General features: G+C 39.7%; 1 protein-coding gene across 2 annotated transcripts in view; it reads right to left on the reverse strand.

The window, feature by feature from the left end:
* Positions 1-18,663, reverse strand: part of PCSK2 (proprotein convertase subtilisin/kexin type 2) — a 272,443-nt gene that overhangs the window by 58,449 nt on the left and 195,331 nt on the right. For both annotated transcript variants that reach the window (XM_055265069.2, XM_055265068.2), the window contains one exon: positions 1,521-1,609. In XM_055265069.2, coding sequence (XP_055121044.1) covers positions 1,521-1,609 — 89 coding nt within the window. The remainder of the gene's footprint in view (positions 1-1,520; positions 1,610-18,663) is intronic.

Genomic DNA, 18,663 nt, shown 5'->3' on the forward strand with positions numbered 1-18,663 from the left:
AGAATTAGATACATTTGATGAGCACTCAATGCTCAGATGTTTTCAGAGTGCAAAAAATAAGAGAAGAGGAAAAAAGGAAAAGAAGGAGATGGAAAAAGAAGCTCCCAGGAACCTCCAGAAAGCTGTGAGCTCCCCCTAACTCTTCTAACTTTTGCAGGTGGTCATTTTACTTTGTTCAAAAAACCAGTTACCTTGGGTGTGTGAATAAGAAATTGAGGTTTGAATTTTTCAGTTGCTTTCAGTTCTGTCCTGTGAGTAGAGAACCCGCCTCCCTTAGATTCCATCCCAGGTCTGAGCCTGGCTTATAAAATATTAACCGAGTGATATTCTTTCCCCTGAACTCATAATGGCTCCTGACATTTTAATGCCAGCATTTTGGATGCACACAAAGTAAAGAAAGCTGAAACCCAGGGGCTAAGCCTCCTCTATTTGCATTTTAGAAACCTCCAGATGTATTCTTTTGTGACATTCAGCACCCAGTTCAGGCAAGCCTCTTAGCAAACAGTGTTGAAAAGAGGTTAATAGTCGGTTTGTATAGGTTACTTTTGCTTTATTTAGTTCCACGGAAATGGGGTGTCAGCAGAAAGTAGGTTTATGGTTCCATTAAATTGCCAGGAAAAGAAAATATCAGGACAGTTGTAAACAAAAAAAGAAAAACAAGGTTGGGTGACTAAGCCTGAATAAATTAAGAACCAATTTGATGCAAAACTTGGAACAAGACTGGAGCCACTCCATTCTCAGACATCTCGTTGGAAGCTTATGAATCTCTCAGTCTCTGTCTCTGTCTGTCTCTCTCTCTCTCTCTTTTTTTTTTTTTCTGAGAGGGGAGGGGTGTTGGTTTCTAAATTTCCAGTGACTTGCCACTCTTATTTCTAAAGGCTCCATAAAGAGGAAATTGTTAAATATCCTACCCTATCCAGTGAAATGTAAGAAAAAGGTTCTAGGTAGAATTTCTCTTTTTAAAGATGAGTTCCATCGTGCAAAACATTTTGAAGAGCTCTGAGTATGTTTACAAATAATTTGTACACACCACCTTGTATTCTATAGTCTATATTTGAGTCTCATTAAAATGTTATTGACACTGATACAGAAGAGTAGTGACTGACAATTCTATTTATATAAAGTTCAAAAACTGGCAATAACCATTTTTTTTTGCTGTTAAAAAACAGGATCATGGTTATTCTTGAGTGTCTGAGTAGTAACTGGAAGGGGGCATGAAGGGCTTTGGGGTGCTGGTTACGTTTTGTTTCCTGATCACTATATGGGTATGGCCAGTTTGGGAAAAGTCATTAGCTTATTTATGATTTGTTAACTTTTTTGAATTTATATTATGCTTAAATTAAAAATGTAAAACTATATTGATATTGCTATGCAGGTTAAAAGAAAAAAATTTTTTTCACTTGTGCCAAATCTGTGGATCCTAGCTTTTCTGCACCAGTAGGATTTTTTGCTGGGCCATGGTCAGCCTTGAGATCAACGTGTTACCTAGTGGGGGCCTCTGTTTGGCAGGGATGACTTACCTGCTACCTTGGAGTTGTATGCTACTCCAACTCCACAGATATTGTTGTTGGCGGCAGCAGAAACTTCTCCTGCACATCGGGTCCCATGGCTTTGGAAAAATATAAAGACACATTAGATACACAGTGAAACGAATTTGGCTACATCTCTTATGGGCTCAAAATTCTCTTTGGAACAAGAATGAAATCTGCGTATCATATACAAGTAAACCCTGTGTCACTGAAGAGGTCAGCCCTTGTGTTAAAGTTCTGTGAAGACTTAAAGTGCTGAGCAAACCATTATCTACCTGTCTTTTAGTTTTCTGTAAAGTGCCCCATTTTGGGGTGGTTTGTAAAGCTGCAGTAGTGAAATAAAACAAGTATAACCTGAATCACTGTGTTTTCAGACTCAAACAGCATTCAAGATGCAAAGGATTCCAATGGTACAAATCATCTGGAACTACCAGATCCAGCCATGAAAAGTCCACTTTATATATATTTATTTATTCATTTATTTTTTTTTGAGACAGAGTCTCCTCGGTCACCCAGGCTGGAGTGCAGTGGTGCAATCTTGGCTTACTGCAGCTTCGACTTCCTGGGCTCAGGTGATTCTCTTGCCTCAGCCTCTTGAGTAGCTGGGACCACAGGTGTGTTCACCATGCCTGGCTAAGTTTTTTGTATTTTTTGTAGAGAAGGGAGTTTCCCATGTTGCCCAGGCTGGTCTCAAACTCCTGGGCTCAAGCGATCCTCCCATCTAAGCCTCCCACATTGCTGGGATTACAGCTGTGAGCCGCTGCGCCTGGCTAGAAAAGTCCATTTTAATGATGGGTGAATCAAATGGGCACATACCCAGGTCTGCTGGGATCGTGCGAGTATGGCCTGCCGAATGCACAAGGTCTTTCCACTCACTGTTCAAACTGTGGCAAACAATCGGGAAATGTGGGTGAAGGGGTTCATTGGCTACATATCCCTAGGAATTTTCCATTTCTGCAGCATCAACTAGTGCACTGTCTGGGACATCCTCTTGGGGCAAGCAAAGCTATCACACCAGCCCTTAGAAAAAAATCACATCCAAGGGTTGAAAACACACACACACACACACATTTTCTTTCTCTATATGAGTCAAAGTAAATCCTGCTTCCATAAAGGCTAAATATTTCATGCCTCAAAATTCTCTTTGGAACAAGAATGAAACCTGCCTTCATGTACCCAGATATGTAAACCCAGTGTCACTGCAGAGGTCCGCCCTTGTGTTAAACCTGTCCCTGTCCTGAAACAGTTCACCAAAGGCTGGAGGACAAGTGCATGTGAACCAGCTTGAACAAAGCAAAGATATTTAATATCTTAAATAAGATATTTAATATCTTAAATAAGTCTTCTGTGTCCTTAATTTTGGCCCTTCAGCGGGGGAGAGGAATGCCATGGGCTCTCCAGAGGAACATATGGGAAGAAACATTTCATTGCTAAATTAGGCGACACTAATTAGCAATCAGCCATAAATAGAGGTTTCTTACCATTGTTCCCAACATCAAGCCTTCTCACAACCCTGGGCTTTTGAATCTGGACTTCTCTTGTCATTTATTTTGACTGAAAGAATGTGGCAGAAGTGATGAGCCTGGGGCTCAGGAGACCATGTGGCTTTTCTGCTTTCTCTTGCCACCCTGTCTAGGCTCCGTGTGAGCAAGCCCAGGCTAGCCTATTGGATGATGAAAGACACATAACCTGTAATGCCTGACACCCCAGCCAACAGTAATCCATTGACATGTGACTGAGGTCATCCTAAACCAATCAGCCCCCAGCAACCTGCCAGCTGACCAGGGAGACAAGGGTGAGCTCAGCCAAGACAAGCCTAGCCTGGTCCAGATCAATAGAACTTTCCAGCCAACCTATAGACTTGGGAGCAATAATCAATGCTTATTGTTTCAAGCTACCGAATTCTGGAATAATTTGTTATGCAGCATTATCATGGCAGTAGATTACAGATACAATGAATGAACAAGGCTAGAGGGACACCATGGCTCACGTGTGGGGAGTCAGGGTTCACACCTGGACTGTCACGATGACTGTATTGCAGCTTTTGTGAATAGCCTGTATTGAGGGGCTGCTGGGGTGTCCAAATGAAAACCTGAGGTCCTGTGCCCAACCCTGTGGGTTTCCTGAGAGAAAGAACAGGCACATCCTTTCCATCCACACTGCTGGCTTTTGCACCAGATCATCTCACTTAGCTTTTCCAGCCAAAAGCATGTATTTATATATGTACTACACTTAGGGAATAGTGTTAGATATATACAGCAATATGAATAAAACAACCTCTTTTACCAACACCTACTATGAGATGGGCCCTGTGCTGAGAGTGTTACATGTATTATTCTATTAAATCCTCACAACAGCCTATTATTATCCCCATTTTAAAGATGAGAAAACTGAAGCTTAGAAAGATGTGAAGTCACTTCTCAAACAGGAGGCAGGACAAGAATTCAAACTCAGGTCTGCTGCTTCCAAAGCCCTGCCCTTAACCATGATCTTTAACTATCATGTAATCCTTTCAGAAACATGCAGATTAAAATTGTAATGGTTAATTTCACTTGTCAATATGGCTGGGCCACGAGGTATCCAGATATTCGGTCAGACATTATTCTAGGTGTTTCTGCAAGGGTATTTTGGATGAGACTCACATTTCAATTTGTGGACATTGACTACAGCAGCTTGTCCTCCATAATGTGCGTGGGCCTCATCCAATCACTTGAAGGTTTAAATAGACAAAAGATCTGGCCTCCTCTGAGAAGAGAGAATTCTCTGGAAGACTGTCTTTGGACTTCACTTGTAACGTTGGATCTTCCTGGTTCTATAGCAGGCTACCTTTGGACTTGAGCTGGACCACTGGCTCTCAGGGTCTCCAGCCTGCTGGCTTACCCTGCAGACTTTGGACTTGCCAGTCTCCAGACTTAGGTGAGCCAATTCCTTATAATGAACCTCTTTTTATATGTATACACATCCTACTGGTTCTGTTCTCTGGAGAACCATGACTAAAACAAAAACTAACTAAGTAATTAAATCTGCTTTTGCTGGTTTCTTAGTTCAGTCATTTGCTAATACCCATATTAGTCTGTTTTCACACTGCTATGAAGAAATACCAGAGACTGGGTAATTTATAAAAGAAAGAGGTTTAATTGACTCACAGTTCAGCATTGCTTGGGAGGCCTTAGGAAACTTACTATCATGGTGGAAGGCACCTCTTCACAGGGTGGCAGGAAGGAGAAAATGAGTGCCAGCAGGGGAAATGCCAGATGCTTATAAAACCATCAGATCTTGTGAGACTCACTAATTATCATGAGAACAGCACGGGGGAAACTGACCCCATGATTCAATTACCTCCACCTGGTCTTGCCCTTGACACGTGGGGATTATGGCAATTACAATTCAAGGTGAGATTTCGGTGGGGACACAGAGTCAAACCATATCACCATTCACCTAGGTATTCTGGTACAGTATTGTCTCTCACTCTGTAACATGGTTTTTGTTGGTGGCAGAAAATGCCAAATGGTCACCAGTCATTCTCTTTTCTCCCCAGGCTGCAGTAAGGCTCCCATCCTCCCTTGCACTTGTATGTGGCCATGTGACTGAGTTATGGCAAATATGTGAGCAGATGGGTAAATGTATTTGTAAACCTGGCCCATAAAAATTATCCTTGGGCAATTATTCATGCTCTTTCCCCTCAAGTAGTTTGATGCAAAAAAGCCCAGGAACACTGGAAACCTATGCCAAAGATGAAAGGAGCCTGCATCCCCGAATCACGGCTTAGAGGAGAGCTGCTCCACCAGGAACACAGAGATGGACTGGTGGGTGAGTGATAAATACACTTTTTTTGGTGCTAAGCCACTAAACCACTAATATTTCAGGGCCAAGATTTATTTGTTACAGCTACTAGGATAACCTGAACTAGCACACTTTAATCTTATTTCTATTGATTATTCCTATAATTTTATTAGCTGCTACTCGATAAACTGTTTTGGAAGGATAAATTCTAATAATAAGTGACATAAACTAATTTGAAGGATCCCACAAAAAGAGATGTTGGGAGACAACGATCAGTACAAAGCAGTCTTTGATGAACAGAAAAAAAATGGCTGCCTTGTCTAGTGGTCGAATTCCCCTGCCCTCTCACTAGGTGTGTGCAGGGTGCATGATGGACTTTTGGCATTCCTTTATTTAATGCACACTTTGAGGCTGGTGTGTAGAAGTGGGTCTTTTAATGGTGAATGGGACTGTCTGACACTTTGGGGTTTCCATTTTGGCTCAGGCTTATTATTTAAATATGTGAAATTATGAAATATTTTTAAAATATAGACTATTTCAGTGAATAGTACGATGACTCTCATATAGCCACCATCCAAGTCTATCAAAGCCAAACATTTTTCATACTTTGGATTATTTTTAGAAAAACATAATTCTTTATAGGCTGGGTGTGGTGGCTCACTCCTATAATCCCAGCACTTTGGGAGGCCAAGGTGGGCGTATCGCTTGAGGTCAGGAGTTCAAGACCAGCCTGGAAACCCCATCTCTACTAAAAATACAAAAAAATTAGCCAGGCGTGGTGGCCTGTGTCTGTAGTTCTAGCTATTCGGGAGGCTGAGACATGAGAATTGCTTGAACCTAGGAGTTGGAGGTTGCAGTGTGCCAAGATTACGCCACTGCACTCCAGCCTGGGTGACAGAATGAGACTGTCTCAAATAAAAAAAAAGGCTGGGCGCTGTGGCTCATGCCTGTAATCCCAGCACTTTGGGAGGCTGAGGTGGGTAGATCACGAGGTCAGCAGTTTGAGATCAGCCTGACCAACATGGTGAAACCCCATCTCTACTAAAAATACAAAAATTAGCCAGGCGTGGTGGTGAGTGCCTGTAATCCCAGCTACTCAGGAGGCTGAGGCAGGAGAATCGCATGAACCGGAGAGGCGGAGGTTGCAGTGAGCCGAGACGGAGCCACTGCACTCCAGCCTGGGTGACACAGTGAGACTCTGTCTCAAAAACAAAAAACAAACCCCCGCCCAAGAAACAACATAAATCTTTACAGATGCAATTGAGGCCCTCTCTGATGCCATTCCTTCCCCTCTTTGCTTCCTCAGAGGTAACAACTGTACTAAGTTTGCTGTTCAGAATGTTTTTATGAACTTACGTATGCATAAGCATATATGCTACTCTTTGCATGTTTCACACTCTATATAAAAATTTCCTAGTATATGATCTATATAAAATTGGCTTTATTTGCTACACTTTCTAAAGTTAACTTGTGAATTCTGGTTCATCCATTTTTAGTGCTGTGTAGTAGTCCATTATAAATATGCTGTGATTTATTTATTTATACTTCTAATGATAGGTATTTAATTTGTTTGCAATTTGCTTGCTATTACAAATAATTTGAAAAGAAACATTCTTGTTTATTATTTCCATGTACACGTAAGGAAGAGTTTCTCTGAGGTCTTCTTGTAGGACTTAAAGCAGGTTATATGGCTATGTAGTACCTCCTTCAAGGTGCGAGCAATCCTGTTGCTTGATCCTTTTCAACGTTGATCATTGTCGAATGTTACCATTTTTGCTAGTCCAGTTGGTGTGAAATGGCATGTTACTGTTTCATTTTGCATTTCCTCGTCACTAGCAAGGTAATCTTTTCATAGGTTATTTGGCTTAGATTTTCTTTTCTGTGAATTGCCTGTTAATAACCTTGGCCCATTTCCTCGATTAAGGTATTCATTTATTTTTCATTGATTTGTAGCTGTTCTTTACAAATTTTGTATATTAAGCCTTTTTTCCATAAAATTTGCTGCACATCTTCTAGTCTGTGGCTTGTCTTCCAAATTTATTTATTGTGACTTTTTTTTTTTGAAGAAAAGTGTTGAATTTTAATGTAGCCAGCTTTATCAATCATTTATTTTTCCAAGTGGTTTAGTGGCTTAAGAATTCCATTCTGTAGAGAATCCTCTGCCCTTTCCAGATCTTTTTACAATCCTGAAGAGATTAGCTGAGAGTCTAGCACCCTTTAAAGGTCTGAACAGGAATCATCTGTCATCTATTGCCTCTAAGAGTGGCCACTTAGGAGATTTCATCTACATAAAAAGAACCCCAGTCTCCACAACTTTCTATTGATCCCAGATACAACTTTCTATTGATTCCAGGTCTTTAGGTAATAACTCTTTCAACCAATTGCCAATCAGAAAATCTTCGAATCTACCTATAACCTGGAAGCCCCTGCTTCGAGATGTCCTGCCTTTCCAGACCAAGCCAATGTCTACTTCACATGTGTTTACTAATGTCTTATGTCTCCCTAACACATATAAAATCAAGCTCTAACTCAACCACCTTGGGCACCTGTTCTCAGGACCTCCCGAGGCTGTGTCATGGGTCAGCATCCTTAACTTTGGCAAAATAAACTTCTAAATCAATTGGGGAAAAAAGGAAAGAAATCAATCCCTATGTCATGATCATAAAGATGTTTTTCTTTATTTTTTCTAAAAGATTTATATCCATTTAGGTCTTTAATTCTCCTGGAATTTACTTATGCTCAGTATGTGGTGTGGGTGCCTATTTCTCCCCATGTGCATAGTTATCACATTTATTGAATACCTTCACTCCATCCTTTCCTTATCGTTTTTATTGCTATCTTAATAATATATTAGGGTTCCTTTTATGTGGTGTCTGTTTTTGCCCTCTCTATTCTGTTTCTTGATCTTTTTGTCTCTCTCTATGCTAATCCTACAATCTCATATTATTATGGTTGTGTAATGTTTTGGTATCCAGTTGGCAAAGCTTCCCATCTTGCTGTTGTTCTGTTGTTGTTGAACTTCTACCTCATCTTCTTCTTCTTTATCTTCATTCTCTTCCTCTTTTTTCTCCTTTTTTCCTCCTCCTTGTTTGTCTTCTTCTATTTTGGCCACTTGTTTTTCCATATCAATTTTAAAACAATTTTGTCTAGTTCCACTGAATAATCTATTGAAACTTTAATTGAAATTGCAATGAATTAATATATTAATTTGATATGATATCTTTATATTGTTCCATCTTCTTATCCATGAACTTAGTATGCCACTCTATTTATTTAGGACTCCTTTAAGTCTTTTGTAAATTTTGTAATTTTCTTCTTGATCTCACACCTTTTCTTAGATTTATAACTTTGATTGGCTATGAAATGTAGCATAGTGTTGAATTAAAGAGATGACAGGGAGAACCCACATCTTGTCCCAGACTTAGAGAATGCTATCAAAGCTTCACCATGAAGAATAATGTTTGCTGTAGGTTTTTGATAAACAGGCTGTTATCTTCAATTTGATAATTATCTCCTCAAGTGCATCCAGGCTAGATTTTATCCCATTTATTGAGATTTTATTCCACAGGCTGTATTTTTCAGCTGCAATTGGTTCTTTTCATGTCCATGCTTTTGTTTTTGCCTATGTTTCCACCATCATTTAGTTTTTTTAAAATAGATGTCATCCATGCATTTATCGCTCTGAACAAACTAAAAATAACTTATTATAAAGTCTTTTTCAAGACTGCTTCATAGAACCGATTTCATATAGTACAAATTAATATCCTGATTTTTAGTTTTTTTAGGTGTATTTTTTTCAGATATTTTGGAATATTGGATTTTAGGATAATTTTGATGTGGAGATATTTTTTCCTCTTTTTTTTTACATCTCTTCCTTTCCTGGTTACTGGTCCTATGGTTGTTTCAACTGACTCCTTAGTTCTGTTTCTGACAGCCAGTTTCTACAACAGTGTTTCAGGGATCTGCATTCACAGAGATGAGGAGATAAGACAGATTAGTCAGCAAGCCAGTGTGCAACTTGGCCAAGTTCATGCACATGAGGCTGTCTTTGTCTTCTGGTCTCCAGTCTCTCTGCATTTACAGATTCTTAGACAACAGAAGACCCATGGTGGCCAGCTGCAGTCTTTTCACCCTTGGATTTGGAGAAAGAAGCTCCAGTGTTAGACATATTAGAACTGAAATGCAGAGACTTCCTGGCTAGTTTGGCATCGACCACGTTTGGTGGCTAATGTCCAATGAGCTCTACAGGGTAAGACTTTGGGGTTTCAAGAGCCTACTTGATAGAATAGATGAGAAATGAATAGCTCAGGCAGAATAGGTTAGAATAGGTGATAGGTGAGAATGAGCAAAGCTGCCTCTGGGGAAGTCCCTGAGTCTGCTGGCAAGCACCCATTGCTTTCTGGAGAAGTGAGCAGACTCCTCATCTTTCTGAAGCCAGATGCTAGACATTTCAATTTTCCTAAGAGATCAACTTTGTCTCATGCATACAAGGTATCTTTGGCTATAACTCCTTCTTCAACCAGCAATACAGAAACACAGGCACTAGAATCTTGACAGAAAGTTTAACCTTGAGCTGACTGTTATCTAGTTTCTGTCAAAAGCTTAAATGAGACAGCAGATGTCTGAGAAAGGTGGGTGAATGGTGGAGCCATCCATTTACTCCTGTAGCATAAATTCTCCTACTTTTCTTTGTCGTTGAATAATCTTTGACTTAGCTCCTGTAGAAATCTCTTTGCTGAATTTCACAACTCTATTGGTTGCCGGTTAGGGAGTGCTTACCATGTGCCATGCTCTGTACCAAGCACTCTATACCTGTTTTGAATCCCCAGTACAAGCCTTCAAGGTGGGAGCTTTAGTCCCTGTTTATAGATAAGGGAACTGATTCAGGGATCACTCATTCCATACCAAGCAATTAACATAATATTACATTTGTCTACATAATGTGCTGTATTTCTCTCTCTAAAGAAAAGAGTTATTGCCGTCTGAGGACCATAAAATCTCTATATGGCTCTACACATTAGCTTACAAAGTAGAACTAATTATACCCAAATACAGGTCTTTCTTTTACAATCTTTATAATTTTCTCCATAACCCCTAAATCTATATTACATCTACTCCTTTTAGCTGAAGGAAAAATTTAAATAATAAATACTTTTCTAATCCAGGTAGGGGACTAGAAATTTACAAATTAAATGCTGTTGGATTTCACTGTGCTCTGGTTTGGATGTAGAAAGGGTTAGTTACAAGCAGTCACCTTTGAGCTAATATCGACTGATGAGGTAGTCCTAAAGCTCACATGAAAAAGACTATGTCTTTGAAAACAGTTTGCATTTTATTATCCAGGAGGTGTTTCAGAATTAGTTCATAAAGACATAAGGGAAAGATGTTCATCTACTCCGAAACCGTTAAGTATCACCAGGGTAAGGTATCAGCTTACATCAGTGTGAAAATAGCCAACCAGAGAGGGCCTTTTTTCTCACACTTTTTTTGTGGCCCGTTGCTTGGGGTGCTTCAGAATGAAGTATGACTTTTAATAAGAAAATAAAAGTTAATCTCAGAAAACCCTTCTTATTTGAAGGTTTAACTAATGCTACCAATCACATTGGCTCACAAAGAGATAAATGTTCTTCAGCCCCTCCACTTATCCATCTTCCTTCCCTCCATTTTGTTTGCTTGAGTAATAAATGTCTTCTCTCTTCCTAAATTTATAGTAAACTTTTTGCAGCCAAGAATTGCATCTAACCCAGAATCTCTCACTATTTAGGGTTTAATAGATAGAGTATGCTGCATCCCCTGATGCTTCATAAATATCGTCAATGGCAGGGATGACATTTCAGTGGTGAACGCCTGTCAAAGAAATGCTATGCAAGAAAGATTTTTATGGACAACAGCACAGTAATGGAATACAGATCTGCAATGCATCACCAAACATTGACCTAAAATGAGCAGGGCTGCAAGATTATTGACAAAACGTGGGCTGCAGACCTTGAGAGCAGCGGGCAGCTTTAAAATGGACAGATGTCAAGGCCACTCAACATCTTGGCATGGTTGAAAAGGTATGTCACTCATCCATCAACCAGCCAGTCAATATTTTTTGAGTGCCAGCAAGGAAAAAAATGTAATGCTAAATCCTGATACCTCCCAGCAAATCAATTATATCTGTTTTGCACATTACCGATGCTCATTAAATGTGTATTTTCTACCTTTTTGCAATTTGAGTTACTATTATTATTTTGTTTGATCAAATGTATTTTCCTCATTGCAAGCTAAGAGAAAATTACAATCTTTTTGAAAATGTCTTAACTGTGTTTCAAGTACATCCCTGGAGCTCAGATACTGCATGTAATTATTAAATGGTTCACAGTAGAATAAATACAGTTGCTCTGCTTAAACAGGAATAATCCAACAAAAGCAAATCAAGCACAAGGCAAGCTATTCTAATATGCACATTCCCTAAAAGCAGTTCTGCATATGTATGAAGTTTGTTTTCCTAAAGCACCCTTGGCTTGGAGTTTAATAAAGGAAAACAATGAGTATGTGCAGCGGGTATGAGATGATGGTTTAAAGTGTCAAGAAAACCTAGGAGAGGTGTGTTGCGATTGAACTCAGTCTCCCAACCAAGGGGAACATTTTACTTCTTTGTTTGAGTGTCCCTTATAGTGCATTTTATTTTCTACTTTCACAGCAGTGAGAATCTTGTGCTGGACAGCCACTGCCTTTTCCTGTGAAGCAATTGCTCCTGCATTGTAACTAGCCTTTGTGGCAGTCAGTGTGGCTGGAATAGTTAATAGCAACAAGCCTATCTCTGGTCAGCGTGTCAGCCCTATACTGGAGTTTCAGGGCATGATGACACCAGCATTTCTCAAGAGCACCAAATCTGCTGAACAGAGATGGGGCATCGGATTTGGTGCCTATGCCCAGAAAACACCTGAAGAATCTGTGGGATGCCTTGGTGTCTGCACAGCTGGTGGGAGGCTCATGCTGGGTCCTGTGCCAGCCAAGAACAAGTGCCAGGCTCCAGGCTATTGGGGCTTCTGAGAGTAGCAGCATATCTTGAGTGTAATGAGAGAATGAGCCTCATCTATGCCCCTGGCCCAGTTTCTGACCTAACCACAAAATTTATTTTTTTCTCCTAGCAACTTTTCCAACCCTTTTATGCTCCACCTCACTTGCGGATCCTTCTTAGAAGGCTGGCTTCTGCACCAGCCTCCAAATCGCACAGCAGTTATCCAGACCACCTCCTGAACATATCCTGCACCTCCCTGCCAGCCTATCTTTGTCCAGATTGTATCCTTGCCCTGGGATACGTTTGTTCCCTACTCCCAACTCTACCTGTTGCCTTAGATAAAATCCTAGACCAATGACCCACTGGCATCAAATCCTGCCTCCACTTCTTATTAGCCCTGTAAACTTGCACAAGTAACTTAACTTCTCTGTGCCTCAGTTTCCAAAATGGGGAAATCATAATACCTATTTCAGAGGGTTATGACGAGAATTAGTTGAAAGAATACATGCAAAACACAGAACAGTGCCTTAAATACAGTAACTGTTCAACTTGCATTAGCTCTCCTTGTGTTAGTTTAGTCTGGGCTACATTTTTGCATTGTAGTAACTTGGGCATCTGTTGCCTGATCATTTGACATTGCAAGCTCCTTGGAAGCTTGCATACCAAAACAGTTTCATGATACCAAACTGAAGTCCTCGTTCTGTTATTACCTCTTTTTATGCCCTATGCTAGTTAAATTTATTTCTTGTTATTAGAAAAAATCAAAAACATACAAAGATAGAGTAAAATCCCATGTCCTCATCACAGAGCTTTAACAATGATTAACTCATAACCAATTTTATTGCCTCTATACTCCAATCATTCTCTTCCCTCCTGCCTCAAGCCATAAGTAATATTGAAGAAAACATCAGATATGATATCATTTCATCCCAGAGGGGTTTTTAAATAAACACATCCTACACTCATGGAAGGGACACTTTATTCAAATTCTCCTTCACTCAAGCAGGAATCATCTCCAGGATAATGGTGATGTTTTGAACTAAGGATTTTCCTGGTGCTGTGGACCTGAGCTTCACCTCACCAGCCCCCCATAATCATTTACAATGGTAGTTATGTATTGAAAGTAGCTGTGATTTGAGTGGTGGCATCATCCAGTCTTTGTAATAACAAGCCCTAGTGGGTGAGGATCTTTGAAAATGACTTGATAATTGAAAAGAACCCATTTACTGGTCAAAGTGGACACTCTGTCTTAGTCATCGTCTCCCTAAGGCATGGGGATCATGCTTGCCTGAGTCACTATGACTGTGTCTCGGGTAATTGGACACTTGGGAATTCTTACCGCTGACAATGATGAGTTTTATTGCCCTAAGCACTAATTAGTCCTAATTGGAGGTTTTTAGCTGGTTTAAAATTATACTTTTGAGAACAAGTTTGCAAATGAAATATTTAAGAGAGAAGACATTTCCTTAGTGTTTTTAGTTTTTTTTAAACTTTCTTTTTTTTACACTTTTAAGTTCTAGGGTACACGTGCACAACATGCAGGTTTCTTACATAGGTATACATGTGCCATGTCGATTTGCTGCACCTATCAACTTGTCATTTACATGAGGTATTTCTCCTAATGCTATCCTTTCCCCAGTCCCCCATCCCCCTGACAGGCCCTGGTGTGTGATGTTCCCCGCCCTGTGTCCAAGTGTTCTCATTGTTCAGTTCCCACCTATGAGTGAGAACATGCAGTGTTTGGTTTTCTGTCCTTGTGATGGTGTGCTGAGAATGATGATTTCCAGCTTCATCCATGTCCCTGCAAAGGACATGAACTCATCCTTTTTTATGGCTGCATAGTATTCTATGATGTATATGTGCCACATTTTCTTAATCCAGTCTATCGTTGTTGGACATTTGGGTTGGTTCCAAGTCTTTGCTATTGTCAATAGTGCCGCAATAAACATATGTGTGCATGTGTCTTTATAGTAACATGATTTATAATCCTTTGAATATATATCCAGTAATGGGATTGCTGGGTCAAATGATATTTCTAGTTCTAGATCCTTGAGGAATTGCCATACTGTCTTCCACAACGGTTGAACCAATTTACACTCCCACCAACAGTGTAAAAGTGTTCCTATTTCTCCACATCCTCTCCAGCATTTGTTGTTTCCTGACTTTTTAATGATCACCATTCTAACTGGCATGAGATGGTATCTCATTGTGGTTTTGATTTGCATTTCTCTGTTGACCAATGATGATGAGTATTTTTTCATGTGTCTGTTGGCTGCATAAATGTCTTCTTTTGAGAAGTGTCTGTTCATAACCTTGGCCCACTTTTTGATGGGGTTGTTTTTTTCTTGTAAATTGGTTTAAGTCCTTTGTAGATTCTGGATATTAGCCCTTTGTCAGATGGGTAGATTGCAAAAATTTTCTCCCGTTCTGTAGGCTGCGTGTTCACTCTGATGGTAGTTTCTTTTGCCACGCAGAAGCTGTTTAGTTTAATTAGATCCCATTTGTCTATTTTGGCTTTTGTTGCCATTGCTTTTGGTGTTTTAGTCATGAAGTCCTTGCCCATGCCTATGTCCTGAGTGGTATTGCCAAGATTTTCTTCTAGGGTTTTTATGGTTTTAGGTCTAACATGTAAATCTTTAATCCATCTTGAATTAATTTTTGTATAAGGTGTAAGGAAGGGATCCAGTTTCAGCTTTCTACATATGACTAGCCAGTTTCCCCAGCACCATTTATTAAATAGGGAATCCTTTCCCCATTTCTTTTTCTTGTCAGGTTTGTCAAAGATCAGGTGGTTGTAGATGTGTGGTGTTATTTCTGAGGCCTCTGTTATGTTCTATGTATCTGTTGTGGTGTCGGTACCATGCTGTTTTGGTTACTGTAGCCTTGTAGTATAGTTTGAAGTCAGGTAGCATGATGCCTCCAGCTTTGTTCTTTTGGCTTAGGATTGTTTTGGCAATGCAGGCTTTCTTTTGGTTCCATATGAACTTTAAAGTAGTTTTTTTCTAATTCTGTAAAGAAAGTCATCAGTAGCTTGATGGGAATGGCATTGAATCTATAAATTACCTTGGGCAGTATGGCCATTTCCATGATATTCATTCTTCCTATCCATGAGCATGGAGTGTTCTTCCATTTGTTTGAGTCTTCTTTTGTTGAGCAGCAGTTTGTTGGTCCCCTTGAAGAGGTCCTTCACATCCCTTGTAAGTTGGATTCCTAGGTATTTTATTCTCTTTGTAGCAATTGTGAATGGGAGTTCACTCATGATTTGACTTTCTGTTTGTCTGTTATTGGTGTATAGAAATGCTTGTGATTTTTGCACATTGATTTTTGTATCCTGAGACTTTGCTGAAGTTGCTTATCAGCTTAAGGAGATTTTGGGCTGAGATGATGGGGTTTTCTAAATATACAATCATGTCATCTGAAAACAGGGACAATTTGACTTCCTCTTTTCCTATTTGAATACCGTTATTTCTTTTTCTTGCCTGATTGCCCTGGCCAGAACCTCCAACACTATGTTGAATAGGAGTGGTGACAGAGGGCATCCTCGTCTTGTGCTGGTTTTCAAAGGGAATGCTTCCAGTTTTTGCCCATTCAGTATGATATTGGCTGTGGGTTCGTCATAAATAGCTCTTATTATTTTGAGATACATTCCATCAATACCTAGTTTATTGAGAGTTTTTAGCATGAAGCGCTGTTGAATTTTGCCGAAGGCCTTTTCTGCATCTATTGAGATAATCATGTGGTTTTTGTCATTGGTTCTGTTTATGTGATGGATTACATTTACTGATTTGCATATGTTGAACCAGCCTTTCATTCCAGGGATGAAGCCCACTTGATCATGGTGGATAAGCTTTTTGATGTGCTGCTAGATTCGGTTTGCCAGTATTTTATTGAGGATTTTCACATCGATGTTCATCAGGGATATTGGTCTAAAATTCTCTTTTTTTGTTGTGTCTCTGCCAGGCTTTGGTATCAGGATGATGCTGGCCTCATAAAATGAGTTAGGGAGGATTCCCTCTTTTTCTATTGACTGGAATAGTTTCACAAGGAATGGTACCAGCTCCTCTTTGTACCTCTGGTAGAATTTGGCTGTGAATCCATCTGGTCCTGGACTTTTTTTGGTTGGTAAGCTATTAATTATTGCATCAATTTCAGAGCCTGTTATTGGTCTATTCAGAGATTCAACTTCTTCCTGGTTAGTCTTGGGAGGGTGTTTGTGTTCAGGAATTTATCCATTTCTTCTAGATTTTCTAGTTTATTTGCGTAGAAGTGTTTATAGCATTCTCTGATGGTAGTTTGTATTTCTGTGGGATCAGTGGTGATATCCCCTTTATCATTTTTTAATGTGTCTATTTGATTTTTCTCTCTTTTCATCTTTATTGGTCTTGCTAGTGGTCTATCAATTTTGTTGATCTTTTCAGAAAACCATCTGCTGGATTCACTGATTTTTTTTGAGGAGTTTTTTTTGTCTCTGTCTCCTTCAGTTCTGCTCTGATCTTAGTTATTTCTTGCCTTCTACTAGCTTTTGAATTTGTTCACTTTTGCTTCTCTAGTTCTTTTAATTGTGATGTTAGGGTGTCAATTTTAGATCTCTCCTGCTTTCTCTTGTGGGCATTTAGTGCTATAAGTTTCCCTCTACACATTGCTTTAAATATGTCCCAGAGATTCTGGTATGTTGTGTCTTTGTTTGCATTGGTTTCAAAGAACGCCTTTATTTCTGTCTTCATTTCGTTATGTACCCAGTAGTCATTCAGGAGCAGGTTGTTCAGTTTCCATGTAGTTGTGTGGTTTTGAGTGAGTTTCTTAATCCTGAGTTCTAATTTGATTGCACTGTGGTCTGAGAGACAGTTTGTTGTGATTTCTGTTCTTTTACAATTGCTGAGGAGTGCTTTACTTCCAATTATGTGGTCAATTTTGGAATAAGTGCGATGTGATGCTGAGAAGAATGTATATTCTGTTGATTTGGGGTGGAGAGTTCTGTAGATGTCTATTAGGTCCACTTGGTCCGGAGCTGAGTTCAAGCCCTGGATATCCTTGTTAACCTTCTGTCTTGTTGATCTGTCTAATATTGACAGTGGGGTGTTAAAGTCACCCATTATTATTGTGTGGGAGTCTAAGTCTCTTTGTAGGTCTCTAAGGACTTGCTTTATGAATCTGGGTGCTCCTGTATTGGGTGTATATATATTTAGGATAGTTAGCTCTTCTTGCTGAATTGATCCCTTTACCATTATGTAATGGCCTTCTTTGTCTCTTTTGATCTGTGTTGGTTTAAAATCTGTTTTATCAGAGACTAGGATTGCAACCCTTGCTTTTTTTTGCTTTCCATTTGCTTGGTAGATCTTCCTCCATCCCTTTATTTTGACCCTATGTGTGTCTCTGCACATGAGATGGGTCTCCTGAATACAGCACACTGATGGGTCTTAACTCTTTATCCAATTTGCCAGTCTGCATCTTTAAATGGGGCATTTAGCCCATTTACATTTAAGGTTAATATTTTTACGTGTGAATTTGATTCTGTCATTATGATGTTAGCTGGTTATTTTGCCTTTTAGTTGATGCAGTTTCTTCCTAGCATTGATGGTCTTTACAATTTGGCATGTTTTTGCAGTGGTTGGTACCAGTTGTTCCTTTCCATGTTTAGTGCTTCCTTCAGGAGTTCTTTTAAGGCAGGCCTGGTGGTGACAAAATCTCTCAGCATTTGCTTGTCTGTAAAGGATTTTATTTCTCCTTCACTTATGAAGCTTAGTTTGGCTGGATATGAAATTTGGGGTTGAAAATTCTTTTCTTTAAGAATGTTGAATATTGGCCCCCACTCTCTTCTGGCTCGTAGGGTTTCTGCTGAGATAGCCACTGTTAGTCTAATGGGCTTCCCTTTGTGGGTAACCCGACCTTTCTCTCTGGCTGCCCTTAACATTTTTTCCTTCATTTCAACTTTGGTGAATCTGACAATTATGTGTCTTGGGGTTCCTCTTCTTGAGGAGTATCTTTGTGGTGTTCTCTGTATTTCCTGAATTTGAATGTTGGCCTGCCTTGCTAGGTAGGGGAAGTTCTCCTGGATAATATCCTGAAGAGTGTTTTCCAACTTGGTTCCATTCTCTCTGTCACTTTCAGGTACACTAATCAAATGTAGATTTGATCTTTTCACATAGTCTCATATTTCTTGGAGGGTTTGTTCATTTCTTTTTACTCTTTTTTCTCTAACCTTGTCTTCTCGCTTTATTTCATTAGTTTGATCTTCAATCACTGTTACCCTTTCTTCCACTTGATCAAATTGGCTATTGAAGCTTTTGCATGCGTCATGAAGTTCTCATGCCATGGTTTTCAGCTCCATCAGGTCATTTAAGGTCT

Source organism: Symphalangus syndactylus, chromosome 24 (genome assembly GCF_028878055.3).
Source record: "Symphalangus syndactylus isolate Jambi chromosome 24, NHGRI_mSymSyn1-v2.1_pri, whole genome shotgun sequence".
Taxonomy (NCBI): Eukaryota; Metazoa; Chordata; class Mammalia; order Primates; family Hylobatidae; genus Symphalangus; species Symphalangus syndactylus.